Source organism: Rhipicephalus microplus, chromosome 7 (assembly GCF_043290135.1).
Source record: "Rhipicephalus microplus isolate Deutch F79 chromosome 7, USDA_Rmic, whole genome shotgun sequence".
Taxonomy (NCBI): Eukaryota; Metazoa; Arthropoda; class Arachnida; order Ixodida; family Ixodidae; genus Rhipicephalus; species Rhipicephalus microplus.
In genome coordinates this window covers 33,814,119-33,831,980 of record NC_134706.1, presented here as the reverse complement: position 1 = coordinate 33,831,980, position 17,862 = coordinate 33,814,119, and the positions used below count along the sequence as shown (strand labels likewise).

General features: G+C 46.9%; 1 protein-coding gene across 1 annotated transcript; it reads left to right on the top strand.

Annotated features, from left to right (window-relative positions):
- Nucleotides 1-615: 615 nt before the first annotated feature.
- Nucleotides 616-17,629, top strand: LOC119180334 (Golgi to ER traffic protein 4 homolog). Its single transcript, XM_037431516.2, has 7 exons — nt 616-773; nt 3,417-3,495; nt 5,281-5,362; nt 6,322-6,613; nt 11,441-11,581; nt 14,860-15,002; nt 16,960-17,629. The coding sequence occupies exons 1-7, from the start codon at nt 664-666 to the stop codon at nt 17,079-17,081; spliced, it is 969 nt and encodes a 322-aa protein (XP_037287413.2). The 5' UTR covers nt 616-663; the 3' UTR covers nt 17,082-17,629.
- Nucleotides 17,630-17,862: the final 233 nt, after the last annotated feature.

Here is a 17,862-nt window from a genome sequence, read left to right as displayed (position 1 = left end):
TACCCGTTCACTGTAGCCGCAGTAGCAAAAGCAGTCGACACGGCACTCATTCAAACACGCGGTCCAATCGAAAAGCGCGAAGCGAAACGGCACACAAACGTTGTACGCGCGATGCCTACAAGACATGCTATCGCGCCTCATTACGCGTCAAAGATGGACTACGGGGCAGCGGGGTCATCGGGGAGGCTTCGGAAATCGCCCTCAAAGTTTAGCGCGCTCGATACGTTTCCGAAAAGTATCGAAAGAAATGTGCACGTACGCCAGGACCCGACATCATGCAGAGAAGGTTTTGTACAAAATTCGGTAACTCCTCACAAGTTTTCAGCCTGCCCGGATGAGACAAAAAACAACCCTTTAAGACACCGCAAAATCAAAGCGATCGCGACGTCCGGGAAATTAAAATAATGGGAATTTCCCTTTAATAGCGGGAACGTCAAAAAGGCGAGAGCGCACAAAACGCAATAAAACGTTCGTCAAAAACATTTAGGTTATTGCAACAACCTAAACTAAGTATGACAAAAAGTTTTTGAACATTACAAATGATGCTTTAAGTAGTTTCTTGAATATTGAAATGAATTTATTCACATGTTGAACACGTTTACGCGAGGACACATGCTAGCTTTCGTTTCGGGTTTTGTCATTTTCGCAGATGGGCTGGTCAAAATGGCGGCGCGGGTAACGGGGACGTCCCGTGTGTTAAACAAATTAGAAGCGTGCATCGACTGCGGAAATTATTACGAAGCCCACCAGATGTACAGGACCCTATATTTCAGGTCAGTCCCTGGACATCCGATTTTTTTTCCTCTCGTCGCTACGGCCTGACGCACGTGCAGTGCTGAGGCTTTTCCCGTTAGAAAAAAAAAAGGCGTTGGTGGCAGTAGTTGAGTAAAATCTATCGTGGCGTCGTCGCATTTGCGCCAGGTCGACACCTGCGAACCAAACAAGCAAATCGTACCGCCATGCTCACGCGGTATAGTCCACGTAGTAGCGTGGTTAGTATCTTGAGGAATTCACGCTAGTCGCTTGTTTACCGGATTGAGCGCCGAGTGTATTCACGGTGTTTTCGCATCGCGTACGTGGAAAACTGAAGGTTGAGTGTTCTAATTGCGTCACCCTACCCGCGTAACGACTGCGGTTGCGCGTGTTCAACTGCACGTTTTCGCTGACGTCGTAGCTACGTGGTGTCACAGATTTCGGAGTTCGCTCCCGCCCCCGTCACGGAGCTCGAACTCCGTAAGCAGGTGGAGGGGAGAGAATGTTTGTGATGGATCACCGCCGGTAGTGAAAGCAGAAACACGTAGAGCGATGACATAATGATGCCCCTGTCTGCTTGTGTTTTTTTTTTTTTCTCTTCTGCTTTCGCGTGGGTATCGTCTATTAAAGCGGCTTTTATGGGTGGCTCGAAACGTGTTTCGGCTAGTACTTCATCTACTTAAACAGCTCTTGCTAGAAGCCACGCGGCTCACGCTACGACTTATCATAAACTCCTTCTGAGTGTCTTAGAATTTGTTTGCGGTAGGTTCGGAACTGTGACGATCTCATTCGAAAGGGCGACATGTGCAACGTGGGAAACAAGGTTTTTGTCCGAAACCTATCTTTTGTAGTATAAATGAAATAAAGAAAAAACATCTAGCGTTTCCCTCATCTTAACATTGTTCTTCGCTCATGCGTGAAACAAAAGTCGAGCACCTTGGCTAGTTTCGGGTCCTAGCGTGCTAGCAGCGGCATTGACACGATTAGACAATCGGGCGACATCGTTGCGGTATTGAAGCCAAAGGCGGTGTGACGTCACACACTGATCTCCTTTTTCCCTCTCCCCTCTAGTGTGCCAAATTGGATCTATTCATTCTGCTGAAGCCCCCCTCTTCCTATCCCACATTTGCATATGTTCATCACTTTTGACGAAGGCATTGAAGTCGGTAACCTCAACTGCCGTTCTTGTTACCTGTCGAAAATGTGCCTGGCACAAATGGCACGATGCTCAAGTTGTACGTCGACCTGTACGAATTTTGAGGCGCTTGGCCTCACTCTCTCGCTGCCTCTAAAGTGCAGATACTTTTGCGCACCGGTTATTGCCCTGTAAAAAGCCATTTAAAATTACTACTTAGTGAAATTACTACTGTAGTGCATTGTAGATGAACCTAAAGTTGATTTTATTTGTCTACTTTCAGTATTATAGTACGTGACTTAGGAAAGCATTTAAGTGCATGTCATGTAAAGCATTCGAAGTGTGTCACGTCTAGCAGTTGACATCGTAAGTTAACAAGAAAGCTTCACAGCCTTGCAAATGAAGCTTGCTAATTGAATTCAGCCGAGAAGAATTGCTTATTGTATGCTCACTTTACTTGATCATTGTATGTATGTAGTACTTTAAAGTACAGAAAAAAAAGGTGTCAAAGAAAAGATATTACTTTTTTTTTTAGTTTTGTGTGACACAGTATTTATGCTCATGTTGCATATGGTGCTGGGCCAGTTTCTTTAGAGGCCCAGCTGCTTTCATATTGTGGGAAGCATGACAAACTTAGATACATGAATGCAGGGAAACCTCCATGGAATATTTTGTTTGGAACACTAGTGGATTTGTCATACAAAGATTGCCCACGTTAACATTTTTCCGTTTGCACTGAAAGTTAGAAAACATCAAGTGGGAAATAATATAAAACCCCGGTTGTTTATAGCTGCTCATCATCTCGAAAATCTGAAACATGTGTCATACTTGATAGCTGCAAGGTAACCAGTGGTCATACCAGTTTATTTCAACTTCAACCGAAGTTCATCATAGTTGAATGGCCTGTGATGTCACATCATCTTCCCTTCATTGTTCAAGAATCGAACGTTGTGATAGTATACACAAAGTGTGAGCCTTGACTGGATTGGTGATAAAGTATGGGTGTTTGATACAGCGGCAATACTGGCAGTTCTTGTTAGAGGCCTGTCCGACACATGTGAATGGTTATACGGTCGAGACGTTCATGTACTCAGTTTCATACAATTACATAAATTGAAATGTGGTAGAAGCTTTGTGAGCAGTGCAGTGGGTAAAATGTGTTTGTTCGCACATTTCGTACTTGGATTTTGTCGTTGCAATGTGGCCTCTGCGAATGGCTCCGGCTACACACTACTGATACTAAACATCGAGGTCGCGATACAAGAACAGTCTACCTAAACGATCCAGACTAATTTATTGACAACTGTATAAGTAAGGGTGTTTATTTTTAAGACAATGCATCTACATTTATTTACTCACTCTGAAACTTAATAAGCTAATTGCAGATGGTGGAATCACCCAACTATTTCTTGGTGCGAAAGCATATGCTACTGGAAGTCTCGTTAGCTTCCACAGTGTTGAACCCAACGTATAAGTCAGCAACCACGTGACTGTATGCTGTCAACTCAATCCGTCGCTGTCGTTTTAGATACCAAGGCCAAAAGCGATACGCCGAGCTCAAGGAACTGCTCTACAATGGTGCCGTCAAACTCCTCAGGTTGGACCAGGTGAACGAAAACATTCTCCTTATAGAAATACGTGTCAGGCGATATATATTTCTTAAAGCACACGATCTCAGATACAGCTGATATAACGGCTGCCTCACTCATCACCTGTGACTCAAACCCCAAGTCGGCAACGGCTCTGCAGTGCTGCAGCTGTGAGTGGAGCTGTCGTGAATAAACATTGGTTTCCCGCGTACACTAGTGGACCAGAGTACCTTTGGCAAGGGTACGACAACTGTGTCATCGTGCTATATTGATGTAATTCGTTATTTATGGGCCAAGCTGAACTAGAGCAATCAAATTAGTTCAAATTGTGCCAAAGTACCTAACTAGCCTCAAAGCTGTCTCAGTTGAAGCAATACTTTTTTGCAGACTAGTTGGTTCATACTTGAAAAATTGATTTGCTGCACAAACTTGAAGGAAAAGAAGGGAGAGAGGAAAGAGCGCAGAACTTGAAAAATTGATTTGCTGCACAAGCTGCGCTCTTTCCTATCTTCCTTGTTTTCCTTCAAGTTTGTGCAGCAAATCAACTGTCTCAGTTACGCTAATTTCAACAAGAAATAGAGGTTGGGATGGCCACCTACAGCTTGGCCATCGTCCAGTCCAGATATGCAGATCCTAACCTTGCCCTAACCCCGCTGTGCTTGAAAACAAAGCAAAGAATGGTGCAGCAGTGTCGGAATTCCCTGGCCTTGCTTCATCGCATGCAGGACGTTTCTTAAGTCACTTTTGCCTCTGTACACGAATGCCTTGAGGAAAAGTGGACTAAGGTTGACAGGGGGCTATTAGTCTCATAGGCCTTCCACTCCACGTGCTGGAGAAAGATGGCAAGGCTGCACGAAAATTTGAGGCCAGCTGAAACCGACATTCTAACCCTTGTAACTTTCTTTTAGGGGCGAAGCTCCTTAGGGCGTGGGCTGTGCGTCCCCTGTAGCCTGTATGTAGCCACCTCTAGTTTAGTTCTTGCAGTGTTCACTAGATGGCGGTACCGTCTCCTGTATGTAGCCACCTCTCGTTTAGTTCTTGTAGTGTTTACTAGATGGTGGTACTTGTAGCTGATGATGAAAAGATGCAAGATGTTATAAACTAGAAAGCGGTACTTGTAGTTGATGAAAGACGCGAGATCTTATAAAATAGGAATGATGTCACATATGGCGCGTGTCATTGGTTGAAGGCAATCGTTCGATTTAGTGCGGCGACGTACGCTAGGGGGAGCGATGTAATAAAATCGAGTGGGCAAAATGTACAGAGGATTCATGGTTTACCAGGTTTACCTACGGAGCTTCGCCCACTCATCATCATTCACTTCGTGGATATGGCGGAATTTTTTTATAGCTCAAGTTCGCAAAATTATTGCGGTGGCATGTTCACAAAGCAAGAAGTGCCCATATTTCTCTTCGTCACATTTTTGGGCCTCACGGTTCTTTGCTGGCCCTCCAATTAGCTCGCCCCCTCAGAACACAATGTGGTTAACATTTACTGATTAAGAACTGCGTAGCGTCTAATAGACGATGTCAGAGTCGGTGATGTCACAGAAATCGGTGCCTAAACATCAAGATAGCTGTGAATATGTGGTTTGGACCAGAATACTATGTGGGTTTAGCTTTGTCTTCTTGGCAGTAGCAATGAACGAATGCAGCAAGTGGTTCTTCGGGCTTCCTTGTCTGCCACCACCACCCCCTACTCCTCGGCCTATACTCGGGTTCACATTAGTGATAACACGGTAGTCACTTGTCAACAGTGAACCCACGACTCACTGTGCCGGTGCTTTCTTTTCAACTGACGCAGTGCAACAGCGGAGCCGACCTGGCAAACCTACTGGTGGACGTTCTTGTTCAGTCCGACACTGAACCCTGCGAAGAGCAAATTGGTGAGCAACCTTTGCGCCTGTTTGCAGCGTCCTCATGAACCGCTCGTCAGTCGTTATTAGTGATCGCAATTGCTATGCCGATGGCACGCTTTACATGACGCGGAATCTGTGGACGTGCTTTCTACTAAGACAGCTCGTGTTTGCCCCAACTGTTGCATCTGTTTGTTAAATTCTGAAATTAACACACACTGCCCCTGTTAAATTCTGAAATTAACACACACTGAGTAGTTTTAGTTTTGTTTGCTTATACTATATAAATGCATGCATTAACGTACATAAAGTGTTTGAACCTGCCCCCCCCCCCCCCCCCCCTCCTAAAAAATATTTTGACTACGCCCCTGGAGGGCATTCCTCCAATTCCCCAATTTAGTTGTTTTTTTGCTTGCAAATGCTTTCTTTTGACTAGGAAATGTGAATTGGTAACTACACAAGCCTAACCTTTCAGTCTAGCTCAACTTAATATTTTTCACTATTGTTGTCTTCAACCCCTTAACTGTTACGATATTTTAAGAAGTGTTCTCCTTAAAATGTTTATTTTTTTAAAGTTGGCATTAAATATTTATTTTGTGCAAAGCGCAACTTTTTTGATGAAAAAAAACAAACAAACATTGAAGCAATATGCAGTCAAATTAATAGAATAAAGTTAATTGTTGAAAGGACAGTTACCGGCTAATAATTATCGATAATACACTATACAAAAACAACAATGCTGTCAGAAATTTCCAACAATCTGGGAGGTTCTAACAGTTGTAGTTATTCTGATGATGAAAAGCTTTGCCGTCAAGCTGACAAGCTACGCTCGTCGGAATTAGTAAAGGGACATCTTGGCGAGGACAGTCAGTGCTTCTGTCGAACGGGGAAGGGGTTAAAAACCAAAGATGCCGTTTACACACTAGCCTTTCCGTGTGGCCTTCCATTTGTCGAGAGATCGATGTGTGACTCTTCTCTTGCTCCCGCAGAACGGTTGGGGTGCCTGTTTGCACTGCTGGCGCCACACTCGCCCGAGCGGTCGACGTTCCTGGCGCGGGCGCTGCAGTGGTCGGCCGGCAAGGAGCAACCCGCGCGGGGCCACCCCCAGCTCCACCGGCTGGTGGCACTCACCCTCTGGAAGGAGAAGAACTACCCGGAGGCGCGGCACCACTTCGTCCACTCGACGGACGGCGATGGCTGCGCCGCCATGCTCATCGAGTTTCAGATGACCAAAGGCTACAGCTGCGAGATTGACCTGTTCATCGCCCAAACAGTGTTCCAGTGAGTTGAGTTCAATGTTTTCCGTAAAGGGGCCCTGCAACTTTTTTTGAGCATGGTGAGAAAATGCAGCCGATCCGTAGTAGAGGCTCCCGAGAAGACACGAGCCAAATATTATAGCGCAGCACATAGCTTGGCATTCACAATAAATTATGAAAGTCGGCTAAGGATCGCTTTCTTGTTTCTCAACAAATGACAAAGGAAACTCAAAAATCACTCGTAGAAGACGATCTATCAGCCACTGGCTGATTTGAACATGGCGCGCATGGTCGTTACAGGGATCATCACGGGAGGCCGCAACTTGTCCATGCGTGCGCGCTTGATCACACTGAAAAAGCCGCGTATTCAAAGAAAAAGAAAGAAAAGGTGCTCAAGGTCACGAGGTGCACATGACGTATTTTCTTTGCCCCTGCCATCCCTCCCTGCTTAGCTTCTAGCACTTTCCTCAAGAAGAGAGATGCGATCCCAGCGTGCCACCAATCTTTGTAACTCCGCTCGTACTGCACAAATTTTTAAAATTTTTGTGACATTGAACTTGTGATGCAATGAGCTCTTGGAGTGAATCAATTCTATGGCTACTTGTAAAGGTGTTCTAGGGACCCCTTAACGGGGTTCCGCGACACTTGGGAACCGCTGGCTTCAATAGAAGATCTTATTACCACTCGAATCGACTCCCCACAGGCCCCTATATCAGGGCTCTCAAACTCGCCTCACCTAGTGGGCTGCTGTCAGGAGATTTACCCCCGTACTCACAAACGCTGCTTGAATCGAATTTCGTCCTTTGCATGATAGAGTTCAGCACTGCGCCAAAAGGTCATCTAATGCAACTGTTTCAAAGCACACATTTCTTGTATATGATATACAGTCGATCCCGCTTATAGCGAACCTGAGGATAGCGCGGCATCAGTTCGCTGTTGCTAAGCGACTCAAAGCAGGCAATTAGGAATTTCGCCCGAGGCATGGTCTGGCGGGGCACGGAGCGGCTAGTGACGTCCATCGCGGCTTCGCGGGCTGCTCGCGGCGCCGCTACAGGGCCAACCATCGCCCTCAAATGGTTCCCAGCCCACATGGGACAACTGGCTCCCGACATTGAGAACCGCAACGAGGAGGCGGACGCTGTGGCCCGTGATCTCATCACGTGCCGGACCGCGGCAGCCCGTCTCCCTGAAACCAGCGGTGAAGAACGAGAAGACCTCGATCCCCTCACCGACTACGGAGGGATCCTGGCGGCCTACAGAGAGGCCAGGAGAGCCTTTCCGCCCCCGCATCGTGAACTGTCACGTGCAGAAGCAGTGAAGCTCCGACAACTGCAAACGGAATGCGTGCTAACGCCAGCATTGGCCCGGCACGTATGCCCCGACATGTTTGTGGACGCTAAGTGTAGTGCGTGCGAACGTGAACTGGCCACCCTCCGCCACATCATGTGGGGCGGGTGTAACAGTGGTGTGAACAATGGGAATGGGCAGTGCCAGGACGCCACGTATACCGATGAGGTGGGAGCATGGATACGCTCCCAAGACTTAAACACACAACGAAGGGCCATCCAGCGGCTTGAGGAGGCCCTGGCAAAGCAGACGAGAAAGGGAACCGACGCCCCGGACAACGGGAGCGGAGGAGCCCGAGTATCCAATGCGTAGCCAGAGCACAACGTCCTCAAGATCTAGAGCCTGGGACTATAGGACTATTAGCTATAGTCTTTAGATAGGGAATACCCGGCCCTGCGCGGACTTCCCGCACGCCGGATGCACAAAAAATGTTGTTTCTCTCTCTCTCTCGGTTCGCTGTATCCCGAAGTTCGTAGTAAATGAAACACAGCTTTTAAAAAAAGTTGTGAGTGAAAACACAAACTTTTATGCCACAAAAAGTCCGTGATGCACGTTTTTGAAGAGCAGAAATGATAAGGGCGGTCTCGAGTTCATTTAAAACGGCAGGCTGCTCGTTCGCCAAGGCCCGTGGCATAAGCTGCATGAGGCACTGGCTCCAAAGCTTCGTCGTTCTCACAATCCGATTCCTCCAAATCACTCTCGCCACGTACTTCACTCACAATGCCCCAATCCGTGCACGGTTCCGCAGTGTCGGCATCAGGAAGGAAAAGATTCCTTCCTCTGTGCGATAATGAGAGGGAAGGATGCGGCAGGAGGGCGACCTTGAAAACCAAAACACATGGGAAGGAGGCAGGTTGGGTACTTTGCTTGAAAGGTCCACGAAACTCGCACGTAGAAAAACTTAGAAAAAGTGCCAGCACGCTGAAGTCAAAGCATGACCGCCTGGTTCGGTGCGCGCAGCGGTGTTCGAAGAATCGGTGGCCGTGGTCAAAAGATCATTTTGTTGCGCAGGCGGGTTTGTGTGGCTTCACGAACTTCGATATTTCGCAATGCCTTCTGCACAAATTAACAGCCGTTTTCGCGCTTCCACACGCGCGTGGAAGGCATGCTGAGCCAAGTGCGAAGTGAGCGAGAACAAGTCCTAAACACGAAACGAATCGCAAATTATCAGAGTCTGTGGGGTAGCGTATGCACGTGCACTAGACGCAGACTATCGGATACAGTCGGGGGCCGACGATGTTGGCAAATGGTCTGGTCACTCCAGGCCGGTGACGCCAACGACAGTACCAGTGGTAAAAACAGGGTAGGTGGCCGACCTGTCTTTGAAAGATCGGTGGCAGTGTGAAAACACGGGCCTCGTCTGGTGATGCAGGGTGCTCAGAGTAGCGGGGGGACAAATGATGGAGAGGTGCGTAACAAAAAGCGGTCGGGGAGAGCAGCAACTAGAGAGGCGCACGGAGGCAGAATCGGTGTTCAACAATAAGAATGTATGGGCACCTCGCCGGTGCCTGATCGGTGGTCGAAATCGGTTTCCTGGGAAGCGGGTAGACCGCTGACTCCGTTCGCTGTAACCGATCAGCGGCGTTCAGAGACGTTTGTTGTAAGTGCGATTTTGTGCCATTGAAGCAATCTATATTTTCACGGTCACATAAATATTGTTTGTTTTAAGCGAAAGTTCGTTTTAAGTGGGGCCGTTATATGTGGGCTCGACTGTATATGGGTCATTTTTGAAGGACAATTGGCATCAGAATTCAAGAAACATCTTGAATTTCTACTGGTCTCCAAAATTACTGTAATGTGGACACTGATCCTGAAATAAGATTTTGTTCTCTCGTTTTATTTACACACATGGCTGGGACCGTATGAGGTGCCTAGCGAGAAGAAGAAATTCTCGAGACCAGTCTGGTTTCGGTAGTTTACCCTAACAAAGTCTTATTAATGCTAATAGACGAGCATGGACGGCGAGCAATATTCAGCGAAGTCGCAAACATCTTTTTCCTTGTGAAGCTGTGGGCCACTAGCAAAAGGTTTGCCGGACTTGTGCTTGAGACCCACGCCTTATTGAGCGGGTAAATAGGGGGGTGGTGGGAGGGTGGAACGCTGGAGGTGTGGAAGCATACAAAGTGGTGCAGTACAGATTGTGTACAGAGTTACCTGTCATGTGGTTTCTTGGTAAAAAGAGTTTGTTGAAGCTAGGCTTTTTCAACGCGAAACAAACGAGACAAAAGACCGAGAAAGAATGAAAGGTGAGGTATTAGTAATTGCGACGGACAAAGGCGTAGAAGAAAGCCGACACGGACACTGTGCTATGCAGTCGCACTTATCCCTGCCATTAAAAGCTCGGCAGTTAGCTGATCAATACCATGGCTGACTGGGGGTCGGTAGCACTTGATGAAGCCTGAAATTCAGGTGGCACAATTTTGTGATGGATGCAGAAGCAGCTGAGCATGCCAGCTCTGGAAGCCACTGATGCATGTAGCAAGACGATGTTACCACATGATGTACTAGAAATAAGCATTGCGAAAACACAGTGGGCTAGTAGGTTTTTTCCATGAATCAAGTTTTCTTCTACATTTTTTCTCTGTTGTGCTTACTCAATTCATGGATGCAAACTAACTAGCCCACCGTGTTTTAGCAATGAACCACAGATGAGCGCTTTTATTTTTTTTGGTTTTTCATCTCATTTGTTTAACACTGGGATTGAACTCGCTTCAAGATTGTAAACCAACTGAATTGCACCAAAAACCAGCTAAGGTAGACGTGTTGGTATCTGTTCATTGTGTTTCCCGGAAAAGGCGCTGAAGGCAAATGTTCAGTGAACGTGCGTGGTTAAAATAAGTACAATATTACGTATAGCCCACGCATTAAGTGCTGAAATTTCGAAGCCGTAGTCAAGACGAAGAACATGACAACAGTATGCGGGGATTGTTTCTAGAAATTTTTTCGCAGTTCGTTTTGGAAGACGTGTCTTGCACATGACAAAAGACATACCATGCCAGAAATCTGAGTGCTTTTTAATGGATAAATCCTTGGACATGCCGAGGTTGCCTGTCACGGGAGCTTATTACGAGCAGTTAAAGGCTCGCACTTTTACCGAAAATGCCGCAGCCAGCATCGCACTTTTACCGAAAATGCCGCAGCCAGCATCGCACGTTAGTTCTGGCACTGGAGTTCGGACATTCTTGCGTGGTCTGTGACAAGCTGTGCTTTGACTTTATTCTGTTTATGCCAAAGACCCAGCATCAACCAAAAAGGCCCCTAAGATCATCTAGCTTCGATGTTTCTGCAGCTTTACGCCCAGTGTAAACTTCTTCCTTCTTTTTGGGCTCACAGTTTCGTACTGTTGTCAGCGTGGTGATTGTACATTTCCTCGCCTTCTTTTGTGAGTTGTCTTTTTTTTTTTGCGTGTGGAAAGGGCCGATTGATGCGTACATGTGCAGTTGTCTTTGTTTTGCAGAAGTGTAAATGTGCCACAGTTTTGTTGAACCCCGATTGACCTTTGCAGGTACCTGTGCCTGCGCAATCCTTCTACAGCCTCGGTTGTTTTCTTAGCATACACGCGGCGCCACCCCAGCGTCCACCCCGGGCCGCCTTACTACATGCCCCTGCTCAACTTCCTCTGGTGTCTCCTCCTCGCTGTTGAAACGTAAGCTCCCACCGATAATTTTGTTCAAGATTACATGTTTCGTAGCACGTTGTTTATTTAGAAGTTTGGCAGCTTGGGCTAGTTGGTATGACATGACGATAGTTATAGCGCGAAAACAGAACGACGACAAAGAGATAAGGAGGACATCGCTCGTGTCCTTCTTGTCTCTTTGTCATCGTTCTGTTCTCGCGCTATAACTATCGTCATGTTGTTGGTGTTGTGTTTGCGTAGCTACTGCAGTCATGGTCTAAGTGTGCTTACCTAGACGTGATTTTATTAAAAGATTGCAGTTTGGTGCATGTTAGTTAGACCTTTGAATAGTAGTTTTCAGACTCGAAACCGGCCCTACAGAGCACGCAGTCAGTCTTTCGACAAGGTTGCCATGTTGCTCTAACTTACAAATTTGTCAAGCTTCTTCACCACATCACAGAAACAGTCCATGAGGTCAAGTTTCAGTGGCTTTCTGGCCATTGAGGGATCGGTGGCAATGATTCTGCAGACAACGCCGCTCGCACATCGCACCAAGAAGAGCACATCCTTCCGATTCCTTTGTCAAGGACTGACGCTGCAAAGCAACTTTGTCACCTGGCACGTAGTCTGTGTCTGCAGGAGTGGAACACCCCAAGCATAAGACATACGAGACTCTACCAAATAAACCCTCGACTGGAACTTCGACCTCCATCCGGACTTCGTCGAGGTGAAGCTTCACTTCTTTGTCGCCTTTGGTTGGGGGTTGCCTTCACAAAAGCATATAGAGCCCTCATCGGATTGACCGACAATGCGGAATGCGACATCTGCTGCACCAAAGAAGACGTCGACCATCTGATATTTCATTGCCCTCGAAAGACAGGAGCTTTCGGACGCATTGGGACAATTGGACGATCGGCCACTCTCTATGCAGATGCTACTGGAACACCGTCCTCGCCTTTCGTCAGCTCAGAAAGTAGTCAAAGCTGTCTTGTGCTTTTTGAGGACTACAGGCCTACGTGACAACCTTTAACTTTTGTGTAGTGCCACCGCTGGATACGCGCCAGCCGATAGACTGACAATCCTTTTTTTTCTCTCTCTCTCTTTCTCTTCTCTTTCCCCTCTCTCTCATCTCATCTTTATGCCCCCTTCCCATTCCCCCAGCATAGGGTAGCAAACCGGGCATGTGCCTGGTTAACCTCCCTGCCTTCTCTCTTGTTGTTCATCCCCCCTTGGAGATCACTGGGAAAGGCTTTCGTTTTTCAATGGACACGAGATAGGCGGACGAGGTGATGTTGCTGTTGTGTTGTTGTGTTGTAGGCCTCCAGGTATTCATACATTGAGTAGGCGAGCTTGTGCTTCAGCATCAATCTGAGGAGCTCTTATCCACATCGAAGGAACACTAAGGCAGAACGGTGAATTGGTCTGGATTGATAAATGGTGCTCCGAGAACTCACTTGTTGTGAATTTCACCGCCATACCTTTATTTTGTAGATACGAAACTCGGGTGTCTGAAGTTTCACTTTTAAGTATCCCGCTGAGTCTTAACGATTTAAAGTGCTGTTTTGTGTTTAGTCTAAACAGCAGTTTCGGTCTAGCGCAGTGGTTCTCAGCCGTGGATGTGTCGGGGACCCCTTGTGGACTGGTGGAGGTGATGGGGGACCCCTTGCAGCGGAGGGGAGGGAGGGTACGTTCGTAAATTAACACAACTGGAGCGTGAAACAGGTGCCTTTTATTGCTACCAAAAAAAAAAAAACGTCAATCAAGCGAGACACAGTCGCGATTAAAGGGGTCGTGAAATGTTCTTCAAAAATTTTAAACTGCGTGTGTCTTTAGAATCCTGGCATACCATTCAATACTATAGCTTGACTCGTTTGATCGTCTGTGCTCAACGGATACATAAAAAAGCGCAATTCTGATTTCCCAGCTCACATTTCCGTCAACTGTGCAGCTGACGCCACTTTAAGACAACCAATTAAGTCTCTCTGTCGTCGACAAAACAAGGCAACACAGCTATGTTTCTGAGCCTTAGTTGACCATGTTTCGTAGCATCATACCGTTTGGCGCCGTCACCACCTTCCGACCCTCCCAAACTACAGTGTCGACTGCTTGAGCTGAGTCGGCTTTCGGGCTTTGAGCCGTACACCGACGCACCCATGCGAGTTCCAGATGGGCCATTGTCGGAGGAAAGCAGCGTTGACGACAGCGAAGAAGCCTGCGCCCTGGAAGCACTTGTATCGAGACCGCGTGTCAGAACCTCCGCTTGCGGAAGCCCCGATCTTGAGCCTCCACTCTGTGTGGCGCCCCTTGTCGCGCTTTCGCGCTGCCACTGGCTGCAGCCGCCAGACTGGTGCGGTTCCTGCCCGGCTGCATTGATCAAGTTGGATGCTCGCTCGGCCGATCACTCACTGTAATTGCACAGTATGCAACTCAAAGTGCAAAAACTGCTGTGTTATTTTTTTTGCTTTTCTAGGTTTCTCTAAATTATTACTTTGTAGCAAAGTAAAGCTAACGCTGTTGTTGCAAAGTAAAGCTAACGCTGTGTTTGTAGCTTCTCTTATTGTGATGTTTCACTTACGTCAATGTTAGTGCCTATAGCGCCAGATGGTCGCGCACGGTCGCTAGTGATCTCCAAAAAACTGCAATTTCAAACGGGCATCATTGATTACATAATGGATATTGTGTCGAGATATTTCGGAATCAGCATGTCTAATCCTTATAAATCAGGCAGAAATTCCAACTGAGAAGTTTTATTATCGTTTCACGACCCCTTTAAACAGAGTTTAAGCGAGACTAAAAAAAAAAGCGGTTTAGGGTTTTGCGGATCATAGAAATGGCTTTGTTGACCGCCATTTGAAAACCACTTTTCTAGTGTTTTCGATTTGCTGGGATTCAGCAGAATTGCTTTGCAAACAGTATACACACCAAAGTCTTAAACTCCTGAAAGTGTGCACTTACAGCTACACACTAAGTAGAGTAGTTTTGCTGCATAACAATTGTCTCCAACTTGTGATTGCTTGCCTTCCTGTGGTAGTGGTACTTTCAGGCCATGGAGCAATGCTTGCGCCATCAGTGTCGCAGAGCATTCTTGATGGAAAAGCGCCCCAAGTTCTGCGAGTGATGATGGTGATGCAAGCAAGCCGGGTGGTAGTTATTTTTTTTTTTTTTTGTGATGCAATTACCCCAGTGGGGGGGGGGGGGGGGTAATTGCTTTTGAGTGTGCACTTGCTGGCAACAAGTTTGCATGAGAGGAACAAAATTTAGCATTAATTGGCAGGCAATGAGGCGCTTACGTAATTCGATGCCTGCAGGAGGAAGCTGGCGGTGTTCACAGTGCTGTGCGAGCACTACCAGCCAACCATCAGCCGGGACCCCACGTACCCTCAGTACCTGGACAAAATTGGCCAGCTCTTCTTTGGCCTCCCGCCGCCACCCAAGCCGCAGGGCATGTTCGGTGGGTGCCCACTTCATCTTCGCGCTTTTCTTTGCGTAGCACTGCTTTTACGCTATTCGCCACCAAAAACATGTACTGTATTTACTCGCATAATCCTCGCTCTCGCATAATTCTCGCGCACCTCCCTCTCCCCACATCGCCCTACAAAAATACGATTTTTTTTTTTCCTCGAGTAATCATCGCACCCTCGAAAACTGCCGCAATAATGTCGTCTGCTCGTTCCAGTCACTGATGATGGTAGCGTGCGCCATCTGGAGTCATTTCTTAAGCACTAATATTGCACGGAGATTCAATCCAATCCAAGCCTAGCCAAAGTGGAAAGTGCGCGTTGCTGCGTGTTTTGTATGTTGTGTCGGTAATCTTGTCACGTTGTAGGGCGATATCGAAGCTACACGGCTGCTTTCGAGCTGAAAGTGATAGATCATGCACTAAACAACGGCAACAGGGCCGCCGGTAGGCCTTTCAGAGTCTACGAGTTTTGTGTTCGCTACTGGTGACGGCAGCTGAAAGCCACCAAGACACGTTGGGCTTGCCGTGTGCCTGAAACTGGGATTGATGGTAAGCTCTGCAGAAGGAAACTGCGGACAATTCTGTTAAATAGCCATCAGCCCAATACAGACAACCTACGCTTACCTTTTGAGGGCTCCTGTTGAACGACGAGCACTATCCCTACGTCCACAAGCTTTGCATATGGTATTCAAATTCTCGACTATTTGCTTGCAGTTTTTGTGTCTCAAATAAATCTTGCCTTGTGTTGAACCTGTGCTTTTCTTGTTGAGGTAAGTTTTAATTAGTACTTCTCAAAGCTTGCTGTTAGTTGCTGGTGTGAGAATCCAGATTTGTGGCCACTTCTTCTTTTTCGCTCTGTACGTTTTCGTGGAAAGTATTCCCCGCATAATTCTTGCACCCCCCAACTTTGCATCAGTTTTTCGCCAAAAAAAGTGTGAGGATTATGCGAGTAAGTACGGTATGTACTGAGAGTACGTTTCAAGAGCCTCTGACAAGGCCTCGTGGCAAATTTCAATCGCAGGTTAAAAGTTTCAAAGGGTGTCTTTCAGGGCTAGTTGGTACGGTACGATCAATAAATGTAGTGCAAAAGATCACAGACACGGCAGTGTTGCACTTTATCGAGGTAGATTTCCTTATTGCCACTCACTGAAGCACCTAATTTTATTTATTTATTCATTTTATTTCTATTTGTCAAGTCGCTAGTTCCTTGAGTGTAGTGTGTGTTCTTCTACAAATTTGAATAGATAGTGCAATGCGGTGTACGTGTGCTCCTTTTTGCATTCGGGTTTTTCCCGCTGCATTCAATGATGACAAAAGTTCTTAGGTGCTACTATCCATGGATGATAGTAATATAACAATAGTAAAAAAGGAGACGTTTAGGCCAGTCTTGTAAAACTTGCAAAACAGCGAACCTGGTTGACCCTAGGGACTTGACATGGCATTCTTGGCTGACGCGAGGTCTTGCCTTGGAGTAGACAGAGCCGGACCACAGCTTGTCAGAGACCGTGCAAGAGTGCCTGAACTTCGGTGCCAGAACTAACGTGCAAAGCTAGTTGCGGCAGGCTTGGGAAAAGCACGGGTATTTCGTTGCTCGCACACCCTGCCAGCGCACCATCGCCGTCATCGGTGAGTGCGTCATATAGGCGACGGCATGTAATTAGCAATGGCACAGAGATTTTTTTTTTTTGTGAATGCCCAATGTTTCACCTCGACCTTTGAGAACATAGTTCTGTAGATGCTGTGCTCTCATCGTGAACGTTTACATTAAAGCGGCAGACCGTGCAAAAGTCGCTTCACTCACTGCAGTGGCCGCGCCGCATTAGCTAAAGGAGCGAGGTGCGCTAGCATTTTTTTATGCGTCATTCTAATACTTTACTATGCCGTTTGGTGCTTGGCCCTTAAGGGGAAACTGATGGTTCTTGCTCACAACGAAATGTTGTCAATGCAGGCAACCTGATCCAGACGCTACTTGGGGGACTGGAGGATGACGACTCCGGTTCATCGTCGCATGGGGGCATGGCACCGGGGCAGTCGACATCGGCAGAAGTCCAGCCAGAAGAGTTGGATTAGGTTTTATTGAGAGAGCGAAGGAGTGCGGCGTCGTTGATGGCTCCGGTTTTAACCACCAGCAGATCGAGATGTGCGAGCAAGGCTTAGAAGGCTTGAGAATGTTTTTGTGCATGAAGGAAAAAATGGCGGTTGTTATCAACACGGTACAAATCCACACGACGCCACACGGAGACACTTTACGGTGCGGAGACACTTTACGGTGAACCGAGCGAAGGCAGAATTGCTCTTCAATGGGTGGGAAAAAAAAAAGTGGGTCGGTGGAGCCGTTTGTTGGAGATGTTTTTCGCTAGTAGATTTTACGTGTCTCGGCTGCCAACTACGTTTATAGTGTAATGCCAAGCGCGGGTCGATGCAGCTCGGGATACGGATGCCTACGATCCACGCATCATTTGGATGTTCGGCGTGGAGGAATTGATTTTTTTTTCCAGGTGGTCGTCGCTTGGCCACTGTTGTTGCCAGTTACTAGCGATGGCCGAGCGCACAGTGTCGTATGTTAGTTTACGAAATATATATTGTTTCTTTTCGCATTGCTGGAACCAGCAGCCCAACGCCTTTGTTTCTTTTTTTTTGGTTCTTTTAGTGACTCAAATTAACTGCATTTCTTGTGATGCAAGTAATTATTATTATTAAACTTGTCTTCTGTGTTCTGAGAGAGCCTATTATATTCATTTTTTACTGCTCTCTTTTTTTAATATGCTTTGACTGTTTACAGACTGGTTTCTGTGAAAAAAAAATGATAAATTTCAGTTGGCTTATGGAAGAAGCTGCTGTGAACACGCAC